The sequence below is a fragment of the Jaculus jaculus genome, chromosome 8, assembly GCF_020740685.1.
Source record: "Jaculus jaculus isolate mJacJac1 chromosome 8, mJacJac1.mat.Y.cur, whole genome shotgun sequence".
Classification (NCBI taxonomy): Eukaryota; Metazoa; Chordata; class Mammalia; order Rodentia; family Dipodidae; genus Jaculus; species Jaculus jaculus.
The window spans coordinates 7,453,711-7,476,820 of NC_059109.1; the positions used below are offsets into that span (position 1 = coordinate 7,453,711).

At 52.6% G+C, this 23,110-nt stretch overlaps 1 protein-coding gene across 1 annotated transcript in view; it reads right to left on the reverse strand.

Moving 5' to 3' along the window:
- Positions 1-4,764: 4,764 nt before the first annotated feature.
- Positions 4,765-23,110, reverse strand: part of Kcnk5 (potassium two pore domain channel subfamily K member 5) — a 55,318-nt gene continuing 36,972 nt past the window's right edge. The window contains exons 2-5 of the mRNA XM_045157489.1: positions 14,151-14,262; positions 12,128-12,294; positions 10,525-10,693; positions 4,765-7,500 (exon numbers count right to left, since the gene is read on the reverse strand). Coding sequence (XP_045013424.1) covers positions 6,623-7,500; positions 10,525-10,693; positions 12,128-12,294; positions 14,151-14,262 — 1,326 coding nt within the window. The 3' untranslated portion in view covers positions 4,765-6,622. The remainder of the gene's footprint in view (positions 7,501-10,524; positions 10,694-12,127; positions 12,295-14,150; positions 14,263-23,110) is intronic.

Genomic DNA, 23,110 nt, shown 5'->3' on the forward strand with positions numbered 1-23,110 from the left:
CCGAGTCCTTAAGCTTAATCGCTAAAGCCATCTCCCCAGCCCCTTTCCTGCCACTTCCGATGCCACCCGAGGTAAAACCAAGAGACCTGGCTTCATTTGCAACAGTCATTTCAGTTGGACTGTAAAATATTACACCTGGCTCCTGGGGCTGTTGGGCAACCCTACACAGGAAGGGTGTGAAAGGGCTCTCCAAAAGGGGGTGCTGGGCTGTGTGTGTAAAGGGGAGTGTATGTAGAGGTGTCCCAAGGAAGCCCTGGGATTCGCGAGCTGCAGGGACCCTGCTCCCTATCCTATGGGAATGGTGGGGTATGGAGACAAGGAAGGCTCTCCCTGAGGTGGGAAGAAATAATGCGCGCTGTGTCCCCATCCTGCCCTCCAGGCTCAGGTGACTTGGCATAAACTGAGGTGACTCACCAGGCCACCTCAACCTGCAACAAGGTTCCTCAAGATCATCCGCCTGGCTTTGCTGTGACTCGCCCTTGTGGAACAAGCTCCGGCCCCCTGATTTGTTCTTTGCCCCAGGAACAGAGGGACAGAACTGCCGATGGGAGGGGCGACACTCCAGGTCATTCACCCTGTGTTTGGCAAACATGGGGAAATCAGAGCCCTTCTCCAGACCTGGGGAGAGAACGTGCAGTCGCTCCGGGCCAGGGGCAGAGGCACCAGGGCCGGAGACAAGGAACTTGAGCAGGTCACTGTGGCTGGCCGAGGCGACACTCCACCGCGGAGGAAGGCTCTCTGCCTGGACTGGAGGAGGGCTGGCTTGTGGTCGTGGGAGGTTTCCCAGAGGAGCTATGTCCATAGACATAGGTCTGAGGAAAGAGAGAGGGAGAGGCGTGGGAGGAGAGGGCATCTGGGGGCACAGGAAATAGCCTATATGGAATGGCCAAGCCTAGAGAGGTGGGCAAAGGGATGGATAACACCCAAGAGAAAAAGCCCCTGAGATGTTTAAGACAGGAGAGAAAAGGGGATCAGGTTTGAGCAAAACTGACAAATCGTGCAGGTTGCTGCACAGACGCACACGGTGGCGCATGTGTCTGGAGTTCGTTTGCAATGGCTACAGACCCTGGTGTGCCCATTCTCTCTCTCTCTCTCTCTCTTTCTAATAAGTAAATGCATAAAAATATTTAGAGAGGACAAACTCCGGACAGGGCTCACATCTCACAGACACCTGGTTCCTGGGCCAATCATGCATGGATTTCAAAACTGGGAACATATTATCTCAAACAAGGAGTTGAGACCAAACCACAGGGAGCCTTTCTCCCCAAGGCAATCATTTCTGGAGCCCTCTTTCAGGGCAATGCCACCAAGCTTGCCTCCTGCTTCCTTGCCACTCCATCCCAAGCTTTCTCTCTCTCTTATTTATTTATTTATTTATTTATTTATTTATTTATTTTTGCTTTTTCGAGGTAGGTTCTCACTCTGGCCTAGGCTGATCTGGAATTCACTATGTAGTATCAGGGTAGCCTTGAACTCACAGTGATCCTCCTACATCTGCCTCCCCAGTGCTGGGATTAAAGGTGTGCGCCACCACATCTGGCTTTGTTTTTCTTTTTCTTTTTTTAAAAAAACATTTTATTTATCTATTTCATTTACTTACTTGAGACAGAAAGAGAGATAGAGAGTGAAAGTAGGTGCACCAGGGCCCCCAGGCACTGCAAATGAACTCCAGACGCATGAGCCACCATGTGCATCTGGCTTACGGGGGACCTGGAGAATCGAACCTAGGTACTTAGGATTCACAGGCATATGCCTTAACCACTAAGCCATCTCTCCAGCCCTCTTTCTTTCTTTTTGAGGTAGGGTTTTGCTCTAGCCCCAACTGATCTGAAATTCACTATGTAGTCTCAAACTGGCCTCAAACTCATAGCGATCCTCCTACCTCTGCCTCCAGAGTGCTGAGATTAAAACCATGTGCTACCGTATCCAGAGGAGAGAGAGAAAAAGAGAGAGGGTGGGGGGAGGCACACTAGGACATCTAGTCACTGCAAACAGACTCCAAACACCTGTGCCACCTTGTGCATCTGGCTTTATGTGGGTCCTGGGGAATCGAACTCCAGTTGTTAGGCTTTATAGGCAAGTGCCTTAACCACTAAGCCATCTCTCCAGCCCATTTTTTTTTAAATTTTTTTTTTAATTTATTTGAGAGCGACAGACACAGAGAGAAAGACAGATAGAGGGATAGAGAGAGAATGGACACGCCAGGGCTTCCAGCCTCTGCAAACGAACTCCAGACGCGTGCGCCCCCTTGTGCATCTGGCTAACGTGGGACCTGGGGAACCGAGCCTCGAACCGGGGTCCTTAGGCTTCACAGGCAAGCGCTTAACCGCTAAGCCATCTCTCCAGCCCTCCAGCCCATTTTTTAAAAAATTTTATTTGCCAGAAAAGAGAGTATGGGCAGGCCCTCTTGCTGCTGTAAATGAACTCCAGGTACTAATTCCACTTTGTGCATCTGACTTAAGTGGGTACTAGGGAATCAAACCTAATCTGGAAGACTTTGCAAGCAAGTACCTTTAACCAATAAGCTATCTCTCTAGCCCACAATTTATTTCTTTACTTATATATTTATTTACTTACTTCATGCTTGTACCATTTGCGCATCCAGCTTTACGTAGGTACAGGGGAACTGAACCCAGATCATTAGGCTTTGCAGGCAAGCGCCTTAACCGCAGAGCCATTTCTCCAACGCCATTGTTCTGTGGCCTCCTGCCTTCCCCTCGTACCATCTTGCGCTCAGGTCTGGTCTTCTAGATTTCTCTGGTCCACCCACCAGCCAGCCATCTTCCTCATTCCATCCTAATGGCTGGGCCACAGCTCCAAGACCTGGGCTGCCCGAATTTGAAGCCAGGGTTTCCACTTTTAAAACCTACCGACTTCATATGTGCGTACGTGTGGTGGTTTGATTCAGGGGTCCCCCATAAACTTAGGTGTTCTGGATGCTAGTTTCCCCAGCTGATGACAACTGGAAATTAATGCCTCCTGGAGGAGTGTATTGTTGGGGGCGGGCTTATGGGTGTCATTGCCAGTTTTTCCATGCCAATGTTTGGCACACTCTCCTGTTGCTATGGTCCACCTTATGTGGGCCAGGGGGTGATGTCCACCCACCCTCTGCTCATGCCATCGTTTTCCCTGCCATCGTGGAGCTTCCCCTCGAGCCTGTAAGCCAAAAAAAATCACCTTTTTCCTTCAAGCTGACCTTAGTTGGGTGATTTCTACAAGCAATGTGAACCTGACTGCGGCAGTGTGTAACGTATTTTGATCATCTTCACCCACATTCTTTCCCCTCCCCACTCCCACTAAACCCTGAACCCCAACTATCTCCATGCCGAGTCTGTGTGTCACACTCGGCTAAGAATTGCTTGCAAAGTACAGGTGGGGATTATTTATGTCCAACTTATCGGTGGCTACACCACGACTACCATCCCAGCAACTATCGTCAATAGCTACTCCAGGAGGGGTGGGTGTCTCAAGCAGCAACCCCCCCCCAACCTGTATCTTTTGTTGTTTTGAGAGGAGAGAAAGACTAAGAGAATGAGTGCACCAGAGCCTTCAGCCACTGGTAACGAACTGCAGACGTGTGCGCCCCCACCCTGGTGCGTACGTGCGACATTGCACGCCTGTGTCACTGTGCATCTGGCTTATCTGGTACCAGGAGATTCAAACATGGGTTCTTAGGCTTTGCAGGCAAGTACCTTAACTGCTAAGCCATCTCTCCAGCCCTGGTTTTTTTTTTAATATTAATTTTTATTTTATAACAGATTACTTTATCCCCTTGCCCCAGCGCTCATTACCCTGGAGACCCTCCGCAGTGGGTTATGGGATTCACTGTGCAGTCATGAAGGCCTCAGTCAGTCTCTGCGGGGCACCGGGGGACCGTACCTCAGGAGATTCCTACCCCCTCTTCCAGCAGGCCCCGTTTTTCCTCAGATTTGGTACAGCCTTTCTGTACCTCAGGCAAGCTGCCTGCTTCCTGCTCCAGACGCTGCCCAAAGGGTCAAGGGTGTTCCTTTGTGCTTTATTGAGTGCAAAGTCTTCAGAAAAGGAAACTGGTAAGGGATAGGCTTGTCACTGTCAGCCACCCCCCCCACACACACACACACACTTACTATTCTTCCACAATGATCTACCCAGCATCTCCTTTTACCCGCCTTTCTATTCCTCTCCCTTCCTGTCCACTCTATCCTCTTAACCTCTTTTATTTAGTTTTTTTCAAGGTAGGGTCTCACTTTAGCGGAGGCTGACCTGAAATTCCCTATGTAGTCTCAGGTGGCCTCAAACTCACAGCGATCCACCCCTCTACTTTTTATTTTATTTTCAGCCAGGAATGGTGGCGCGCGCTTTTATTCCCAGCACTCGGGAAGCAAAGGTAGGAGGATCTCTTGAGTTCAAGGCCAGCCTGAGACTACACTGTGAATTCCAGGTCAGCCCGGGATAGGGTGAGACCTTACCTCAAACCAACAAAAATTTATTTGTAAGCAGCGAGGGCACACCAGGGCTTCTTGCCATTGCCAAGAAATTCCAGATACATGTGCCACTTTGGGGCATCTGGCTTTACGTGGGCACTTGGGAATCCAACCTGGCCTTTCAGGCAAGCGAGCATCTTAACAGCTAAGCCATCTCTCCAGCATTCCTCTAGAGGTCAGCCTGTCCTGAGTCCTCCTTGCTCTGTCCTGTCCCCCAGATTCCCATAACCCCCCAGACCAACCCTGTGTTCCACGCTACCCTTCCTCCAGCCCCCCCCCCCCCCGACAGCACACACCAAGCTTGCCAGTTCATGTTTTATTGATAAAAAAAAAATGTTAAAATAAATTACATTTGCCATCCTTACCAGTATACGTGCACACAGTGGAATCACAGCGGCGGGAGACACTTTTCCCAGGACCCGGGCTGCTCCTCTCCCCCTCCCCCACCCAGGCCAGCTCTGGTTTTTCCGTAACTTCAGCAATCTGGCGGGGGGGGGGGGGAGGGCATGTAGGCGCACACCCTCGCTGGTGCCACACGAGTGGGGTTCTGGCTCTGTGTGCTCCACAGCCAAGCGTACACGGGTGGGGAAGGGGCCGAGGCAACAGGTTATCAGGTAGGTGGGGACCTTGTGCCTCCAGCCCCCCAACCCAGCATCCGGCCACCTGTGGGGGCGCCCCTCCCCACCTTCAGCCACCTGTCACCACTGGCCCCTCGCCAAGTCTGCATGGGGCCTTGGCTCATGACGTCATGCCATCCCCAAAGGCCCGGTGGCGCCGGATGCCCCGGGGAGGCATGAGAGCGCATGGCAGACAGCCCGCTCCCTGGGATCCTGCTCTGTGAACCACCGGCTCTCAGGCCAACGACAGACCCCACGTACAGAAACAGCAGTTCGTTGAACAAAATGACACAGACATCTCGAGGCAGAGTGGGCTGGTCGGAGGGTGAGCGACCCTGGAAGCCCAAGGGCTCTGACAGCGGCTGGTTGTCCCCCAACCCTCGGAAAACAAATATATCCACAGCCTGGGCACAACTTCACATTCCTTATTCTCCCCCAGCCCAAAGGCTTTTCTTTCTCGCACACATTCACGCACTCGCCGGCACACGCACCCACACCCACCGTACAGTAGCTGGAGAGAGTTCAATTCACAGTTTGGGCCTCACTCGGGGGCCAGCCCCCCTAGCGGAGGAGCAGGGGGCACAGCTGGGAGGGGTTACGAGGGAGTCCCGGGGCAGTGAGACGACATGGCAGGGTGGCACTGTGGGCACCCAGGCCAGGGCTGGGGCATGCACTTGTACCAGGAAGGGACCCGAGGGGTAGCCGTAGCCCATGCCCGGCCACCCCTCTCTTCTCCTCACACTCCCGGGACACAGGGAGCCCCGTGCCTGCCGTTGCTCCCACCGAGTCTGCGATGAGACGCGGCTCTGGGGTAAGGACAGGGCCGGTCACCATCTTCAGTTCCCCTGTTCCATTTCTTCATTCCCCTTCCCTCTTAGGCCTCCCGCCCTTACTGAGGTTGGCAGTCAAGACCTGACAGGCACAGCCATGCTGTGTGGATGGGCAGATGGGGTGCTGGGGCAGGGAGAGAGCCTGGCCCCCCCACCGTAGCTGTGCCTGCCGGGGACACTTCAGAACTCCGACAGGACGACCCTGGATCTTACGACGATCCTCCTTCCTGCTCCCGAAAGTGTCTAGCTCAGTGCCAGCCAGGCACAAAGCTCAATGCCAGCCAGGCACCCAGGAGTTGCGCTCAAATACTGGCGTTGTCAAATAGCGAGGCTCCCAGCCTCAGCTAACCGTGTGACATTCAATCAAAAAACAAACAAACAAAAAAGACAGGGGGCAGACCTATGAGATAGGCCTGGGCCCCCAGGGTCAGTGATAGATAGAGCCCACACGACTCTGAACATCAAATACACCTGCCAGGCAGGTGGGGGGGGGGCTCGTGGCCAAGGGTATCACTACGCTGCGGAGTGGAGGCCTGTCCCGAGCCTGTGCCAACCGACTGGAGGGGACAGAAAAAGAGAGGCTGGCCCCTGGCCCCCCACTCCCGGTTCCGGCGATGGCTCTCCCCAGGGTCTGGCCGTCACGGGACGCCCTGGGTTGGGGGGCGGCTGGGGGAAAGTCATCGGCGGTGGTGGGGTGGGGAGCCAGCCCGGCTCACGTGCCCCGGGGGCTGTCTGCCTTGCTGAAATCGTTGAGCAGTTGCTCGTAAGGCACGGACAGCTCCGACTCGGTGCTGGTGAAGGTGGACTCGTCCGACGACGGGAACTCGCCCATGTGCAGGGGCGCCTCGGCCGCGGGCCCCGCCTGGGGCTGCTCCTCGCCGGCCAGGTTGTCCTCCAGCGAGGACTTGGACGTGTCCTCGTCCGAGAGGCCGGTCTCCTCGTTCTCGAAGGTGATGTTGGCGTCCTGGAAGATGAGGGGGTGGTAGTCCAGGGCTTCCCACGGCTCACCCTCCTCGCTGATGCGATCCAGCTGGTTAATGAACACCTCCGAGGTCGGGGAGCTGTCGGCGAGGGGCGCCTGCACCCCAGCCTCCTCGCCGGGGGGTCTCGACACATGGCCTTTGCTCCTGAGAGTCTGGGAGACCTCTTCCAAGCTGGGCACTCGGTTCTTTGAGTAGACCACCAACGGGGCGAGGGATGTGGGGATGGCGGTCAGTCCACCCCCTTGAGGTGTCCCCAGCCCGGGTCCGGGTCCCGGGACCCTGTCCCCACCCCCGCTCGTCTTCATCGCCTTCTTTCCGATCTGCTTGATGAGGTCATTATAGGTCTCCTCCTTCTTAGACAGGAAGCCGAAGATGTTGACGTCCTTGGAGGCGGCGCTGCCGGCCACCTGCAGGGCCTTCCGAGAGTGTGGGGAGCCCTCGAAGGACTCCTTCCGCCGCCGCCGCCTCTTCTTGATGGCTTTGTGCACCTCCACAAACATGCTCACCTTCCAGTTCACGAAGAGGGACAGCCAGGCCAGCCCCAGGTAGATCCAGAGCTCCACAAAGTAGCGGTACAGGGCGTGGTAATTGGCGCTGGGGTTCACACCTGCGAGGGTCAGCAAGAAGCGCGTCAACAGCAATGGCCAAGCGACAGACACCGCACGTCGCACGCAGCGGTCGGCGGTGGCGTTCAGGGAAGGGGCTGTCTGAGGCCCTGCGTAAACCTCACCCAGCATCTTCCCGAGGGACTGGGGCCCCTGCCCTGTCCATCTCTGAGCCCCGTTGTCCTCAACTTCTGAAAAGTGGCCACTGGTGGGGTCAGGGGAGCCAAGGGGCTCCCAGAGGACTGTGAGGTAAATGACACACAGGCCAAGAAACAGCCCAGGGGCTGGAGGGATGGCTCAGAGGTTAAGGCACTGGCCTGCGAAGGCTAACGACCCGGGGTTCGATTCCCCAGTCCCCACGTAAATCCAGACGCGCAAAATGACGTGTGCATCTGGAGTTCGTTTACAGTGGCTGGAGGCCCTGGTGTGCCCAGTTTTTTTCCTTTCTCTCCCTCTCTCTGCTTGAAAATAAATAAATAAATGTTTAAATTTTAAAAAAAAAAAAAGAGAGAGAAACAGCTCATAGGTGCTTTTTCATCACACTTCTCTGCTCTGTCCAGCTGGTGGGTATCATAGTTCAGTAAAAATGGAGCAGACCGCTCCTCCCAAAGCAGCTCTTGGCAGTTAATGGTTGCTGGGGGAGGCGAGGGAGGCATGTTCTTCAGTGGTATAATCAGTGGGCCCATGCTTCATTCAGTAAATAATACCCTCACCCAGGCTTATGCAAGCAGCCCCAATTTAACTCTCTCTCTCTCTCTCACACACACACACACAAAGACATGAAAGTAAGAAGGGATTAGCCAGGAAGAAGAAGTGGGAAGGGGAGAAGCGAGGGTGTTGGAGGGTGAATATGATCAAATTACATTATATGTAAGTATAAGCAAAATACATGGACAAGTGAGACTGTCAAAAATATATAATCAAAAACCATGGGATGGAAACTCCGTGTCAGGGGTGCTGGCAGCCTCGGTGCTGGGGATAAACTCACTGGTTTACTATAAACGATGCTGGCGGTTGGGTCGTGATGACCCACGGAGCACTGACCTGCCTGGAAATATTCTGAGCTGTCTCTCCTCCTCCAAAGTGCGGCCCACCCTCGCCTCTGGGTAGCTTTTCCATTGGCCTGGATGGTTCTACCCAGTCTCCCGAGGCCTGCCCTTACCTGGTGTCACCCCATATCTCACACAGTTCTCCTACCTTTCAGGGTTACTTAAGACATCTTTCATGACGTCTTGTGTTGGAGAAATGGCTTAGTGGTTAAGGTGCCTGCCTGCAAAGCCAAAGGACCCAGGTTTGATTCCCCAGGACCCACGTAAACCAGATGCACAAGGTGGTGCATGCTTCTGGAATTTGCTATGACTGGAAGCCCTGGCGCACCCATTTCTCTCTCTCTCTCTCACTCCCTCCCTTCCCTTCCTCCCTCTACTCCCTGTCTCTCAAATAAATAAAAACATGTTTTAAAAATACAGACTTCTTTCATGACTTAAACTTAAAGCCATGTTGATCTATCTATACCTACCTTGCCCCACAACGGGAAGAACCTTGGAGAAGGGACTAAAAGAGGGTTCTGATTAGGGTCCCTCTGGACGGGGGGCAGAGGCTGTGACTTAAGAGGTCCTCTATCTGAAAGATGCTGTCACCCTTGCTTGAATCTCCTGACCATCAAAGCCTGAGCACTGCCCTTAGCCCTCCGCCCTCGGGAATTTGCATTGAGTGCTGTGTAGCGACTTATTATTATGACTACTTTTATCAGTTCTACAGATGGAAGACTGTCTCACTGGAGCTAAGAGGTATGGCTAAAAAGGGTTCCCTAACACCACAGGCTTCTCCTTCACTGGCCCTGGGCCTCAGGGACTGGACAATGGCAGGGTTATGCCTCTAAATTTATGTCCAGAGAGCAGGCAGGCCCCAGTGAGCCGGGGTCAGGGGTGTTCACACTGCTCCTTCCTGTGCCCTCCACTCACTCAGCTGCCCTCTCGCAGCATTCCTCACACAACGGGGCAGTGGTCTGCCCTCCCGCTGCCCTCCAGAGAAGCAGCTGGGATGAAGACCAGAGGGCCCTGGGGCAGAGGTGGAGGTTAACAGAGAGCGCGCTGGCCCGCAGGGAACAGGCCGTGGGTCGGCCGGGGTGTCAGGAGGATTAAGAACCAAGAGGTTGTGCAGGCCCCGGGCTCCTTGCCTGGGTGGGTGATGGGGGTGGATGGCAAAGGGGAGACAAAGAACCTCATTGCCTCTGGGGATTAAGCTGAGGAGGAGGAGGAGGAGGAGGAGTGCAGTTCCGAGGGGGCAGAGCAGCGTGGAAAAGGACTCCCTTGTCTGGGAGCTGCGTGCTGCAAGGACAAGGCCTGTGAGCCAACAGGCCAGGCCCCGCCAGCCCCCCGCTCTGTGAGGGATGCCAGGCTACTTTGCGGTGGGAGGGAGGTACCCCCGGCCCAGTTTGGAGGGGAGCCTCTCTAGAAATAGACCCAAATTGTTCAGGCAGGAAGGTGAACCCAAACAAATTGGGGGATCTGGGAAAGACAACAGGAGAGATCAGAGACTTAAAAAATCAAGAGAGGTGGGCTGGAGAGATGGCTTAGCGGTTAAGGCATTTGCCTGCGAAGCCAAAGGACCCACGTTCAATTCCCACATAAGCCAGATGCACAAGGGGCACATGAGTCTGGAGTTCACTCGCAGTGGCTGGAGGCCCTGGCGTGCCCATTCTCTCTCTTATCTGTCTCTCTTCGCTCTCTCTCTCTCTGCGTGCAAATAAATAAAACTAAATAATAAAAATATTTTTTTTAAAAATCAAGAGGGGAAAGCCGGGTGTGGTGGCACATGCCTTTAATCCCAGCACTCGGGGAGGCAGAGGTAGGAGGATCGCCGTGAGTTTGAGGCCAGCCTGAGACTACACAGTGAATTCCAGGTCAGCCTGGGCTAGAGCGAGACCCTACCTCCAAAACCAAAAGATAAAAAAACAAGAGAGGAGAGGAGGACGCCTCCCGGCAAAAGGTGGCCGTAATGGAACTGGACAACCAGGGACTCACCAGCCACGAAGTCCCCGAAGCCGATGGTGGAGATGGTGATGAAGGAGTAATAAAGGCCTTCGATGTAGTCCCACTCTTCCGTCACCATGAACACGAACGGCGGGATCACCAGGTGGACCAGGACGCCCCACACGATGAAGATGGCCGTACATGTGATCTGCGCCTTCCGCTGGTGAGGTGGAGGGAGAGCAAGTCAAGACAGGGACATCCATAAGACTGGACTGGCAGTAAGAGGGGCCAGCTGGGCACGGAGCCCAGAAGGTTCAATGCCCAGGAAAGAGGGGGGAGGAACACGCCTAATAAAACCAGAGCTGCCTGTCCCAACACTTCTTTTAAAGAGATATTTCATATGTGCCTACATGTTATATGACATTTCTTGGTAGCTATTTTAAAATTTCTTAGTGTTATTTATTTATTTTTTAATATTTTATTTTGCCTTTTTTTAAAAAAAAATTTATTTATTTATTTGAGAGCGACAGACACAGAGAGAAAGACAGATAGAGGGAGAGAGAGAGAGAGAATGGGCGCGCCAGAGCTTCCAGCCTCTGCAAATGAACTCCAGATGCGTGCGCCCCCTTGTGCATCTGGCTAACGTGGGACCTGGGGAACCGAGCCTTGAACCGGGGTCCTTAGGCTTCACAGGCAAGCGCTTAACCGCTAAGCCATCTCTCCAGCCCTATTTTACTTATTTATTTGATAGAGAAGGAGGGAGGGAGAGAGAGACAGTGGGCGCGCCAGGGCCTCCAGCCACTGCAAATGAACTCCAGACACATGCGCCCCCTTGTGTATCTGGCCAACGTGGGTCCTGGGGAATTGAACCTGGGTCCTTTGGCTTTGTAGGCAAGCACTTTAACCACTAAGCCATTCCCCTAGCCCTAATTTTTAATCTTTACATTTTACTTATTTATTTATTTGAGAGAAAGAGAGAGATACGCCAGAGCCTGTAGCCACTGCAGGTGATCTCTAGATGTGTATGCAACCTTGCACATCTGGCTTATGTGGGTACTTGGGAATTAAACCTGGGTCTCTGGGCTTCACAGGCAAGCACCTTCACTGCTAAGTCATCTCTTCAGCCCTAGTGTTATTTTACTATTATTATTATTATTTTACTTATTTGCAAGCAGAGAGAGAGGTAGAGAGAGAAAGTGTACGAGGGCCTCTAGCCCAGATGTATGCATCACTTTGTGCATCTGGCTACATGGGTACTGGGGAATCAAGTCTGGGTCCTTAGGTTTTTCAAACAAGTACCTTAACCACTAAATCATCTCTCCAGCCCTTCTGTTTTTAAATATTAGTTTGAGAGAGAGAGAATGAGCATAATGATTATGCCAGGGCTTCTTGCTGCTGTGAATGAACTCCAGATGCAGGCGCTACTTTGTGCATCCGGCTTTGCATGGATCCTGGGGAATCGAACCTGGACTGGCCGGTTTTGCAAGCAAGAGCCTTTAACTGCTCAGCCACCTCCCCCAAGACCCTGTGCATGTTGGGCGTGCGCCCTGCCACTGAGCTACAAACTTCCCCGGCATCGCCACCCTCCTGACCTTCCGTGGCCCGTCAGGCTCCATCTCCTGCCCCGACTCTGCTTCTAGACTTGGGGACTTACCAAGCTCACGCCTCTCCTGGTGAGGAACTGGCCCAGCCTCTTGGCACGTCCCCCGAAAAACTTGCCCAGGGCACTGATCCACGTCAGACACAATGGCACCCCGAAAAGGCCATAGAAGACACAGAAGAGGCGCCCAGCTGGGGTCTTGGGAGCCACGTTACCATAACCTGAGGAGGAAGGAAGACAGAGAGTTAAGGGTCAACGATAGGAGGAGTGGCAAATCCACACCACAGCCGGGCTCTGACCTACACCACCCCCCCCCACAGAGAGAGAGAGAGAGAGAGAGAGAGAGAGAGAGCGCAAGAGAGCACTTGTGGGAGGTCTACTCTCTAAGATCAACTGATCCTAGGCTATCTCTCTTAAGCACTCTCCAGCCACGATCCTTTACAAGCTAATCATGATGGAAAGGACTTTGATTCCCCCTTTGTGCTGGCACTGGGAGCCCTCCGCCGGCAAAGACCAAGCCCCCACCGTCGGCAGGTGCCCCACCGGTGCATACGGCTTGACAAATGCAACAAAGACAGCCACTCAGGGTCGACACCCCGAAGCGCTGTGGGGAACTGTCTCCGGGGATGGCCACTCTCGATCCCTGCTGTCCTGAGGCGATGGTGACTGCAAGGTGAAGTCTCTGGATCTAGGTTTCTGTACCTTGCTGGTCGCGGAACAGGGGAAGCGATGCAGGAAAAGCTGAATTGTAAGGAGCCTGCTGCCTTTCCCGCTGATCCTCTGGAAATGCTCATGTTGGGGCGTCTCCCTCCCAGAGCCTGGCTGCCATGCTCATGAAAGGGCCATGTGCGGAGGCCCCATGTTTTCATTCCCAGCCAAGATGGCAGGAGGCATCCTGAGAGTCAGGACCAGGTCACCATCTGACCGCTGCATGGTAGAGATGACACACCAGAACCACCAGCTAAGATGGCTTAGCGGTTAAGCGCTTGCCTGTGAAGCCTAAGGACCCCGGTTCAAGGCTTGATTCCCCAGGACCCACGTTAGCCAGATGCACAACGGGGCGCAAGCATCTGAGTTCGTTTGCAGTGGCTGGAAGCCCTGGCACATCCATTCTCCCTCTCCCTCTCCCTCTCTCTCTCTCTCTCTCTCTCTCTCTGTCTATAGCTTTCAAATAAATAAATAAAATAAACAAAAAAATTCAAAAAATAATAATTAAAAAAAGAGTGACTGGCATTTGAAGCCACTGATTTCTGGTGCAGTCAACAAGATTATAAAAATACATTTTAAAAAGGCATGTAGGGCTGGAGGGATGGCTTGGCAGTTAAGGTGCATGCCTGCGAAGCCTAAGGAGCCAGGTTCGATTCTCCAGGTCCCATGTAAGCCATATGCACATGTTGCTGCATGCGACTGGAGTTCGTGTGCAGTGGCTGGAAGCCCTGGTGCCCCCATTCTCTCTCTCTCTGTCCCTAGAAAATAAATAAATAAATAAAATAGATCTTTGAAAAAAAATAAGGCATGTACAGCAAGCAACCTGCCCAACTTCCTACACAGCTTTGGACATCAGGGAATTGTCACTGTGTCTGCCCAAAGAGTGTAAGAAACCATCCCATGGGCATGACCAGGGCCTACTATAGTCCTCCCTAATCAAAAGGACAGGTATCACTGATGGGTTTTTAAGATCCCCAACAAGACCGGATCCCGACAGCTGAACTCCTGCACAGCTCTGAGGGATGGAGGTAAGAAAGTGGATCTCCTGGGCTGGGGAGATGGCTTAGCAGTTAAGGTGCTTGCCTGCCATATGTAAGAACCCGGGCTTGATCGTCTAGGTCCCACGTAAGCCAGATGCACAAGGGGGCGCACGTGTCTGGAGTTTGTTTGCAGTGGCTGGAGTCCCTGGCGCGCCCATTCTCTCTCTCTCTCTCTCTCTCTCTCTCTGTCTCAAATGAATAAATAAGAGAGATAAATAAAATACAAAAAAAGAAAAAGAAAAGAAAGGAAAGGAAAAGAGAAAAAGAATAGAAGAGAAAAGGAAAGAACAGAAGAGAAGGCGGACCTCCCGAAGGGCTGAGGGACTCACCGATGGTGGTGATGACCGTGGCTGCGAAGATCATCGCGTTCGGCCAGTTCCAGTTGTTGAAGGTCTGGTTGCCTGTGATGGCCACGCCCTGGTCAGCGGCATCAGACACCACCTGAGGGGAGAGCAATAATGAAGACCAGAACCTGGGCTGTCCTTAGATGCTTTCTGAGAGAAGGTGAGAGGGAGCCAAGGTAGCTTTGTTAGGGAGTTGAGGGTGACTGAGCCCCAAAAGTAAAGGCAGGAATGTCTGCTCTTGCAGCCTCCACTTGGCCAGAGATCAGAGAAGCTGGCTTCTCCTTGCCTCTTACCTAACGGACTTCCCTAGATCTGCTTTTCCACAAATAACCTGAGCCCCTCCTGGGAGGGAGGTCACCTTTCTTAAATTTGGAATCAAATCCTGGGGCTGGAGGAATGGCTTAGCGGTTAAGGCGCTTGCCTGCAAAGCCAAAGGACCCAGGTTCGATTCCCTAGGACCCACGTAAGCCAGACGCACAAGGTGCGCATGCATCTGGAGTTCCTGTGCAGTAGCTGGAGGTCCTGGTGCACCCATTCTCTCTCTCTCTCCCCCCTCTGTCAACTAAATATAAATAAATAAATAAATATTTAAATCTAATCCTGGCATGGGGGGCTGGCCTATTCCTGGGCTGGCTCCTAGCCCAGACCAATCAGCCCTCACCCTGGCTCTCCAGAGGTGAAGTCTCCCCTTATAACAAGGTTATAAAAACCCTTACTGGGGACAAGCTCTTCCTTGGCGGCCCATTTATCACTCCTGAACCTGCAGGTTCTGGTAAAGTCTCTCTTCCTGACCTAGGTGGGCTGAGGGGAGGGGAGAGCCCCCTCGACCCCTCTTGACCCCCTCCTGCCCCTCCTTCTTTTCAAGTTTCTTCCAGGCCCACCACATGGGCTCTGAGACCACATGGGTGTATCAATTGTCCTTCCCTTTGTACTTCCCTAAATAAATAGAATAATTTAATCATTATCCTTCTCAGTTTGATTTGTCCAATCCTTTGGTTTAAACACAAACATGAACTCAGGGTTTGGGGTTCAAGGACTTTTCTAGACTCCCCATAGACCCCTGGATCAAACTCCTTAGAAGCGCTTTCATCCAGAGTGCTTGACCAGAATGGACAAAGCCCTCAGCTCAGTTCTTAGCGCCGTATAGAACCAAGTGTGGCGGCGCATGCCCGTAAACCGGGCACTCAGCCCTTGGGAGGCGGAGACAGGAAGCTCATTAGTTCAAGGTCAGCTTTGGCTACATAGTGAGCTGGAAACCAGTCTGGGTTACATGAGACCCTGATCCACAGTGTCCCCATCTAACCATCCCAATTCCGAGGCGGCCAAGGACTCTCACATGCCTTTTCCTTCACCAGGCTTTCCTTCCCTGTACCCTTTTTCTTTTTAATTATATATTTTATTTTAGAGAGAACGAGCATGAGAGAGAGAGAGGAAGAATTGGCACACCAGGGCCTCAGCCACTACTGTCGAACTCCAGATGCTTGCGCCACCTAGTGGGCATGTGTGACCTTGCGCTTGCCCACTTTTGTACGTCTGGCTTACCGGAGGAGGTGTGTTACTGGGGGTGGGTGTAGGGGTGTGGTAGCCAGCGCCCCCTTGCTAGAGTTAGGTTCACTCTCCTGGTGTTTTCCACCTGCTGTGGCAGAGGTGACGTCCAGCCTCTGCTCATGCCATGCCTTCCCCTGCCATCATGGAGCTTCCCCTTGACATTTTAAGCCAAAATACAAATTTTCCTCCCATCAGCTTTTGGTTGGGTGCTCTGTACCAGCAACGAGAAGGTAATATTTTGGGGTGGTTCAAAATTGTGCCCACAGAGCTTCCGGCAACTAAGGACAGTGGGCAGGGGAACTGTGGCATCGGCTCCAGGAATCCTGAGGTGTCAAACTTAGTTCCACCTTCCTTCCAGCCTTACCCCACTGCTGCAGTCAGGTTCACATTGCTGGTAGAAGTCACCCGACCAAGAGCAGCTTTTGGAAAAAAAGGATTTACTTTGGCTTAGAGCCTCGAGGGGAAGCTCCACGATGGCAGGGGAAAACAACTACATGAGCAGAGGGTGGACATCAGCCCCTGGACAACATCAGGTGGACCACAGCACCAAGAGAGTGTGCCAAACACTGGCAAGGGGACACTGCCTATAACACTCATAATCCTGTCCCCAACAATACACGGCCTCCAGGAGGTGTTAATTCCCAAATCTCCATCAGCTGGCAACCCAGCATTCACAACACCTGAGTTTATGGGGGACACCTGAATCAAACCACCACACCCACCCTTCAGTTTTTAGCTTTTACTCAGTTCCACCTACCATAAGAGGTTCTAAATCTGGGGTTCAAGTCCTGCCACTCGAGGATAGCCCCGGGATGACCTAGCCAGACAAGAGACCAGGCACTCAGCCAAACTGCCCATAAAACCCAAGCCAAGGCCAGCGGGAAAGAGAAGAGGGAGGGAGGCATGGAAACAGGGCGGAGGTGGGAAAACTGTATTTCTAAGCCACCCGGAGCATGACTGAGGTTTGGTGGGAAGAAGGGAACGGGTGGACGGTGCTGAAGGAATGCACGGTTTGCAGAGGCGGTGGAGCCCCGTGTAAATGGATCTACACACTCTGGGAAGAATTTTCCATGATGGCATGTTTGCCTGACACGCCATCAAACCACATGCTGTTTGCTGCCCTGTCTCCTCCGGCATTTCCCAAGCACGGGTGGGGGGGGTATGGAAAACAGGGGCATTTAGCCAGGGGGGCCCCTGTCCTCAGAAAGCTCATTCTTCCAGACAACTCACTTTATCACTGAGATAACCAGAAGACATTTAGATGCCAGCAGGCCACGAAACTCACAAGAACCATCCCACAGGCTGTTTCTTCAGTGCTGGGAATCAAACCCAGGATCTCACACATGCTGGGTGACCACTCGGGTCACTGAGTCACGTCCCAGCCCCTAAAGGCTTTGAAAAACCTCTCTGTCGGAAGCAGGAAAATGAGGAAATAGTAGGGTCCTGTGTGTCGACGAAAACCAGATGGCAGAGGGGACAGGACCATGCGGCTCCCCTCTGCCCCCATGTGCTGTCTCAGAGAGAGATCGCCAAGCAGACAGCCGAAAACAAAACAGATCCAACATATAAGATGGGCTGGGGATGGTACTTGAGTTGGTAGGGTGCTCACCTACCACTCATGGATTCTTGGGTTCGATCCCCACCCCGCTACCGCATAAATCATAAACTGGGTGTGTGGTGCCCGCCTGTGAATCCCAGCACTCACGAGATGAAGGCAGGAAGATGCCGAGTTTAAGGCCAGCCTGAGCTAGAGATCCTGTCTCACAACCAAAACACAGGGCTGGAGAGATGGCTTAGCGGTTAAGGCATTTGCCTGCAAAGTCAAAGGACCCTAGTTCGATTCCCCAGGACCCACATAAGCCAGATGCATAAGCCAGGTGGCACATGTGTCTAGACTTTGTTTGCAGTGGCTAGAGGCCCTGGTGTGCCCATTCTCTTTCTCTCTCTCTCTCAAATAAATGAATAACTAAATAAATAAAATGTGTAAAACAAAACACAATAAGCAAAAAAAAAAAAAAAAAACCCAGAAAAGAACACTACGAGCAAAATAAAAAATATACATATAGGAAAATCTTTAAGAGGAAACTGAATCACTGATCAAGGATGGCAGTGGGTCACACCACCTCTGTTTATCTCCATGGAATTATGGGCAATGAGAAGGATGTCCAGACAACATATCCTTATTTTTACAAAACCAACACAAACTAGCAAAACACTTGGGGAGCAAACATAAACTCTTTGCAATCTTGGTTTTTTTGTTTGTTTGTTTTGAGACAACATCTTGATATGCAGCCCAAGCTGGCTTTTTGTTTTGTTTTATTTTGTTTTTTAATTTTTTGGTTTTTTTCAAGGTAGGGTCTCACTCTGGCCCAGGCTGACCTGGAATTCTCTATGTTAGTCTCAGGGTGGTCTCGAACTCACAGTGATCCTCATACCTCTGCCTCCCGAGTGCTGGGATTAAAGGCATGCACCACCACACCCCGCTCCCAAGGGTGGGATTACAGGTGTACACTACCGTACTCAGCTTCTGAAGACTTCAGAATGGGGAGAAGTGAACGTCTGGAATCTTCATCAGAGAAGTAGACATGCTCAGTAAGGTGCATCGCCTGCTTCTATTTATTTTGTGCTCAAGGCAGTCTGCAGGGCAGACAGAGGGGCCTCAACTCAACGTGCACTTGAGGACAGGACAGAAAGGGAAGAGCCAGGGCCAGCAACAGCTAGGACCATGCAAAGGTAGCCAAACACCCTGGAACCATACTGGTCATTACCAAGCTGGACCAGGTCCTTCAAGGTCACGCCAATGGTCTTGTGTCTTCGGAGTTTGACTCAGAGGGCACAATCAGAACATCATCTTACCAATTCCCAAGGGCAGAGGACGCAGAATTAAAGATGAGCGTGATTAGCTGGGCTGTGGTGGCGCACGCCTTTAATCCCAGCACTTGGGAGGCAGAGGCAGGAGAACGTCTGTGAGTTCGAGACCAGCCTGAGACTGAATAGTGAATTCCAGGTCAGTCTCTCTTAGAGCGAGACCCTACCTCGAAAAACAAACAAACAAAAAAACAAAAACATGAGTGTGAAATGGGAGGATGGCATCCTATCGTAACAACAGGATTAGACTCGATCACCCAGATAGGAAACATGGGCCAAAATTAATAAGAAATTAGTGTCTTTTAAATTTTCAGGTCTTCACATTTGAATGGACCAGAGGAGAGAGTCCTGGGCCAGCTGACGAGAGTTCAACAAACACTGGCTGAAGATAAAAAGGAGATACAGTCTCAGGGCTCGATTCTGACCAGGGTGGGAAACAGTGAGTCCACTGTTCTCCAGGGACAGGCCGCATGTGACACATGACAGGCTGATCCACTCTGGATACCGAATTCCATGGGCTGTGTTAACCAATGTGACAAGGGCCAAAGTACAGGATGGCTTCTGTGGATAATTAGCTATTCTAGAACAGGCTGTCCCCGTGCAGTTACCAACTCTGGAAATGAGAAACAGTTAGGCCCGTGGTGAGTGCCCACCACGGAGCAGAGGAGACTGTGTACTGTGAATGGGGCAGGGGAGCATCTTATCGGGGAGCGGTGGTAGCTTCTGGAAAGGTCGAGAAACACTATCTGATGGAGGACATGATCATGGCAAGAGGGGCTGTGAGAGATGGCTTATCAGTTAAGGCGCTTGCCTGGAAAGCGTAAGGACCCAGGTTGGATTCCCCGGGACCCACCTAAAGCCAAATGCACACGGTGGTACATGCATCTGGAGTTCGTTTGCAGTGGCTAGAGACCCCGTGCCCATCTTTAGTTGCTCTCTCTCTCTCTGTCTCAAATAAATAAGTTGGTTTAAAAAACACAAACAGGGCTGGAAAGACGTGTTAGTGGCTAAAGTGTTTGCCAGCAAAGCCAAAGGACTCAGGTTCAATCCCCCAGTTCCCACATAAAGCCGGATGCACAAGGTACTGCATGCACTCGGAGTTCGTGGCAGTGGCTAGAGGCCCCGGCACACCCATTCTGTCTCTCTCTCTCACACACACATCTGCCTCCCTCGGTCAAGACATGGCTGTCTTCCTACAGGTTTCCATTCATGAATGATGAGGAGGAGGAGGACGCTGGCATGAATCGAGCAAGGGGCCAGAGATGTCAAACGTCCTGCAGGTCACAGGACAGCCCTATCTATGACGCCGTGCACCTCCCTGAGACACTAACTAGCTCACCAAAGGCCACCTGTGACTGAGAATCACTGGGACTCAACAGTCACCAGACACGGAACACTACAGAACAGGGTCCCCGGAGAGGGCGCTAAAGGCTGGGCTTCCTGCCCTTCGACCCACCTGCCATTGGTGTGCCCTCTGAGTGACAGCTCAGCATCTCCCCGAGTTGTCAGGGAGCCACAGACCATGTGTGCTTTACACTCATGACTTCCACTGTCTCTTCTGGGTCACCCCCAACAGGGGCATATACAGGAGTTGTCCTGGGGCTCCTCCACTGACTGGCCCCCGCCCCATGCTGCCTCCATCGGTCCCGAGCAGCTGGCCTGGGGGTCCACATGGCCCTGCCCTGAGAGGAAGATGACCCAAGTGCCACTTTTCACACACCTACCACCTTGCTGGCTCCTCCTGAGATTCTGCCAGGCACGTCTTGGCTCAGGCAGCCGAGATTCTGGCGAGACCACATGGCTGGAAGATCATAGCTGGGATTCCACAGGGTGAGGGGGGTTAGAGGCCTTTATCAGTCTCCCAGAACACCAGAACTGACCCAGGACTCAGGCCATCCCTGGGTCAAAGGAGGGTCACGGAGGAGGGATTGGGGGGGCTGCAGGCAAACACCCTGTTAGACAAGGCGTCTCGTTCTCGGGGTTAGGGAAACAGCTTTCATGGGAGGAGGTGGCCCGTTCACTCGCAGAATTCTTTAACTTGGCTCCTCAATTCATACGAGACAATATTTTCATTTTCCTTCCAGGCCTGAAGGGTGATGGAGAGAAAGCTGAGCTGGCAGAGGGTGCAGGCCAGGCTCCTGTTTGGGGATGGAGTGGAGTTCCCTTGCCTGTCACCTTCTTCATGAAGCCAACGTGATTTATTGAGGGCTTACTGTGTGCCAAGGACTGCTCAGCATTTATGGGCCTTTAGCTCATTTAATGAGGACAGAACCCTGCTGGGAAGACACTAATGTTTTCTTCTTCTTTTTTTTCCACTTTGCAAGTGGGGATCTGAAATATCCTGAGGTTACAAAGCTAAATGCAATCTGGGTCCTGGTCACCCTGATGCTGTCCCCTTTCCTGCAGAGGCCACAAGAGAGAGAGAGAGAGGCCTGTGCACACTTCCACCCTTTTCCCAGCTGAGAAAACACTGCTCTAAAAACCAGTCCGACGACTCCAACCCAGCCCTCCAGCAAGACCTCATCCAGGCTCCTACCAGGAGCTCCAGACACCAGCCGCTTGGACCGAACTTTCCAGGCAACCACTGTCCATCCACACGTGCTGGGTTCCTCGATAGACCCTCATCCCCTGGGGGAACCAAAGGCTTCCCAAGCAACGTCCCCTTCCTGAAGGAAAGTCCCCCTGACAGGTGAACAGAGCTGGGTCCTTGGGTCATGCCACCTGCGTTCATACACAATCAGGTAGCCAGGAGAAACTGAGACCAAGGTGTGAGCCTATTTGGGGGATCTCAGCTATCTGGTACCTATGCAGCAGCTCATCCTGGCCCTGCCTTGCACGGTGTGCAGAAACTCTCTCCTCTGGGTGGGGAGAAACCTCCATCCTGCCTTGTTGGAGCTGTGGACTGATGGTGAGTTCACACTTCTGTACTCAGCTGCCGGCCTCTGCCTCGATACTTCCTTCACTCTGCCTGTGCTCATGTGGTCCCTCGGGCCCGGAAATTGAAGCGGGCCTGATGCTTCTGTGCCAGAGGCTCTTTTTGCCTGGAGAAGAAACCACGGCCGTTGCTCTCGCCCAGCCTTTCCGGATTCCTGGCCTCCACGGCATAGGGGCTCGGTGGATATTTGACAAGAGCTGATCGCAGCGCTTCCAAACACAGCACAGCTCAACTGGGCGTGGTGGCGCCTGCCTTGACGACTTAGGAGGCAGAGATAGGAGGATCCCTGTGGGTTCAAGGCCAGCCTGGGAACTAGAGTGAGCTCCAGGTCAAGCTGAGCTAGAGTGAGACCCCACCTCAAACAAAACAAAACCCCACTTCGTTGCTGGGCGTGGTGGCGCACGCCTTTAATCTCAGCGCTTAGAAGGCAGAGGTAGGAGGATGGCGGTGAGTCCGAGGCCACCCTGAGACTCCATAGTGAATTCCAGGTCAGCCTGGGCAAGAGCGAGACCCTACCTCGAAAACAAAACAAAACAAACAAAAAAAGCCCCAGTTAGCTCACGGACTCACTAGGCACTTAAAGGAGGGGCAACTTTTTCGGACTCTCGCTCTAGTTGGGATGTTGGGATTGAACCCAGGCAGTCCGTGCAGAGAGGAACACAGGCAGGCCTGTCATTACACGTGAAGCACGGGGCTGGGGAGACGGCTCACTTGGTAAAAGCGCATGCCTCGCAGGCTTGGGTTGATTTCCGGAACTTCAGGGAAAACGCCAGGCATGGTGACGCGTACCTGTAACCCCAACAAAAGCGCTGGGACAAGTGGATCCTACAACTTCCTGGCCAGCCAGTCCAGCCTAACTGGTGAGCTCCATGGCAATGAACAACACTATCTCAAAAAACATAGACAGGACTGGAGAGATGCATGGCTTAGTGGTTAAGGCACTTGTCTGTGAAGCCTAAGGACCCATGTTCTACTCTCCAGATCCCACGTAAGCCAGAGGCACAAAGGTGAGGCAAGTGCAAGGTCGCACGTGCCCTCTAGGTGGCGCAAGCATCTGGCGTTCGATTACAGTGAAGTGAGGCCCTGGTGCGCCAATTCTCTCTCTAAAAATTAAAATAAAATAAAAGGTAGGTAGGTGCTGGTTGTGGTGGCACAAGCCTTTAATCCCAGACAAGGTAGGAGGATCCCTGTGAGTTTGAGGCCAGCTGGAGACTACAAAGTGAATTCTAGGTCATCCTGGGCTACAGCGAGAGCCTACCTCGAAAATTCAAAAAAGCAAGCATAGAATCCAAGGAACGACAACTGAGGTTGTCCTCTGATTTCCACACACACGTACACACAAGTGCTTGTGCATCTCTGCACACATAAACATGAAGGGAGGGAGGGAAGAGAGGAAAGGAGAAAAGGAAGGCACCGGGCTTGCACAAGAAAAAAAAAAGGCAGCCAGTCTTGGTGGTGCATGTCTTTGATCCCAGCACTTAGGAGGCTGAGGTAGGAGGATTGACATGAGTTCGAGGCCAGCCTGAGGTTAGAGTGAGTTCCAGGTCAGCCAGAGCTGGAGTGAATCCCGCCTGGAAAAAGAGTGTGGAGGGTG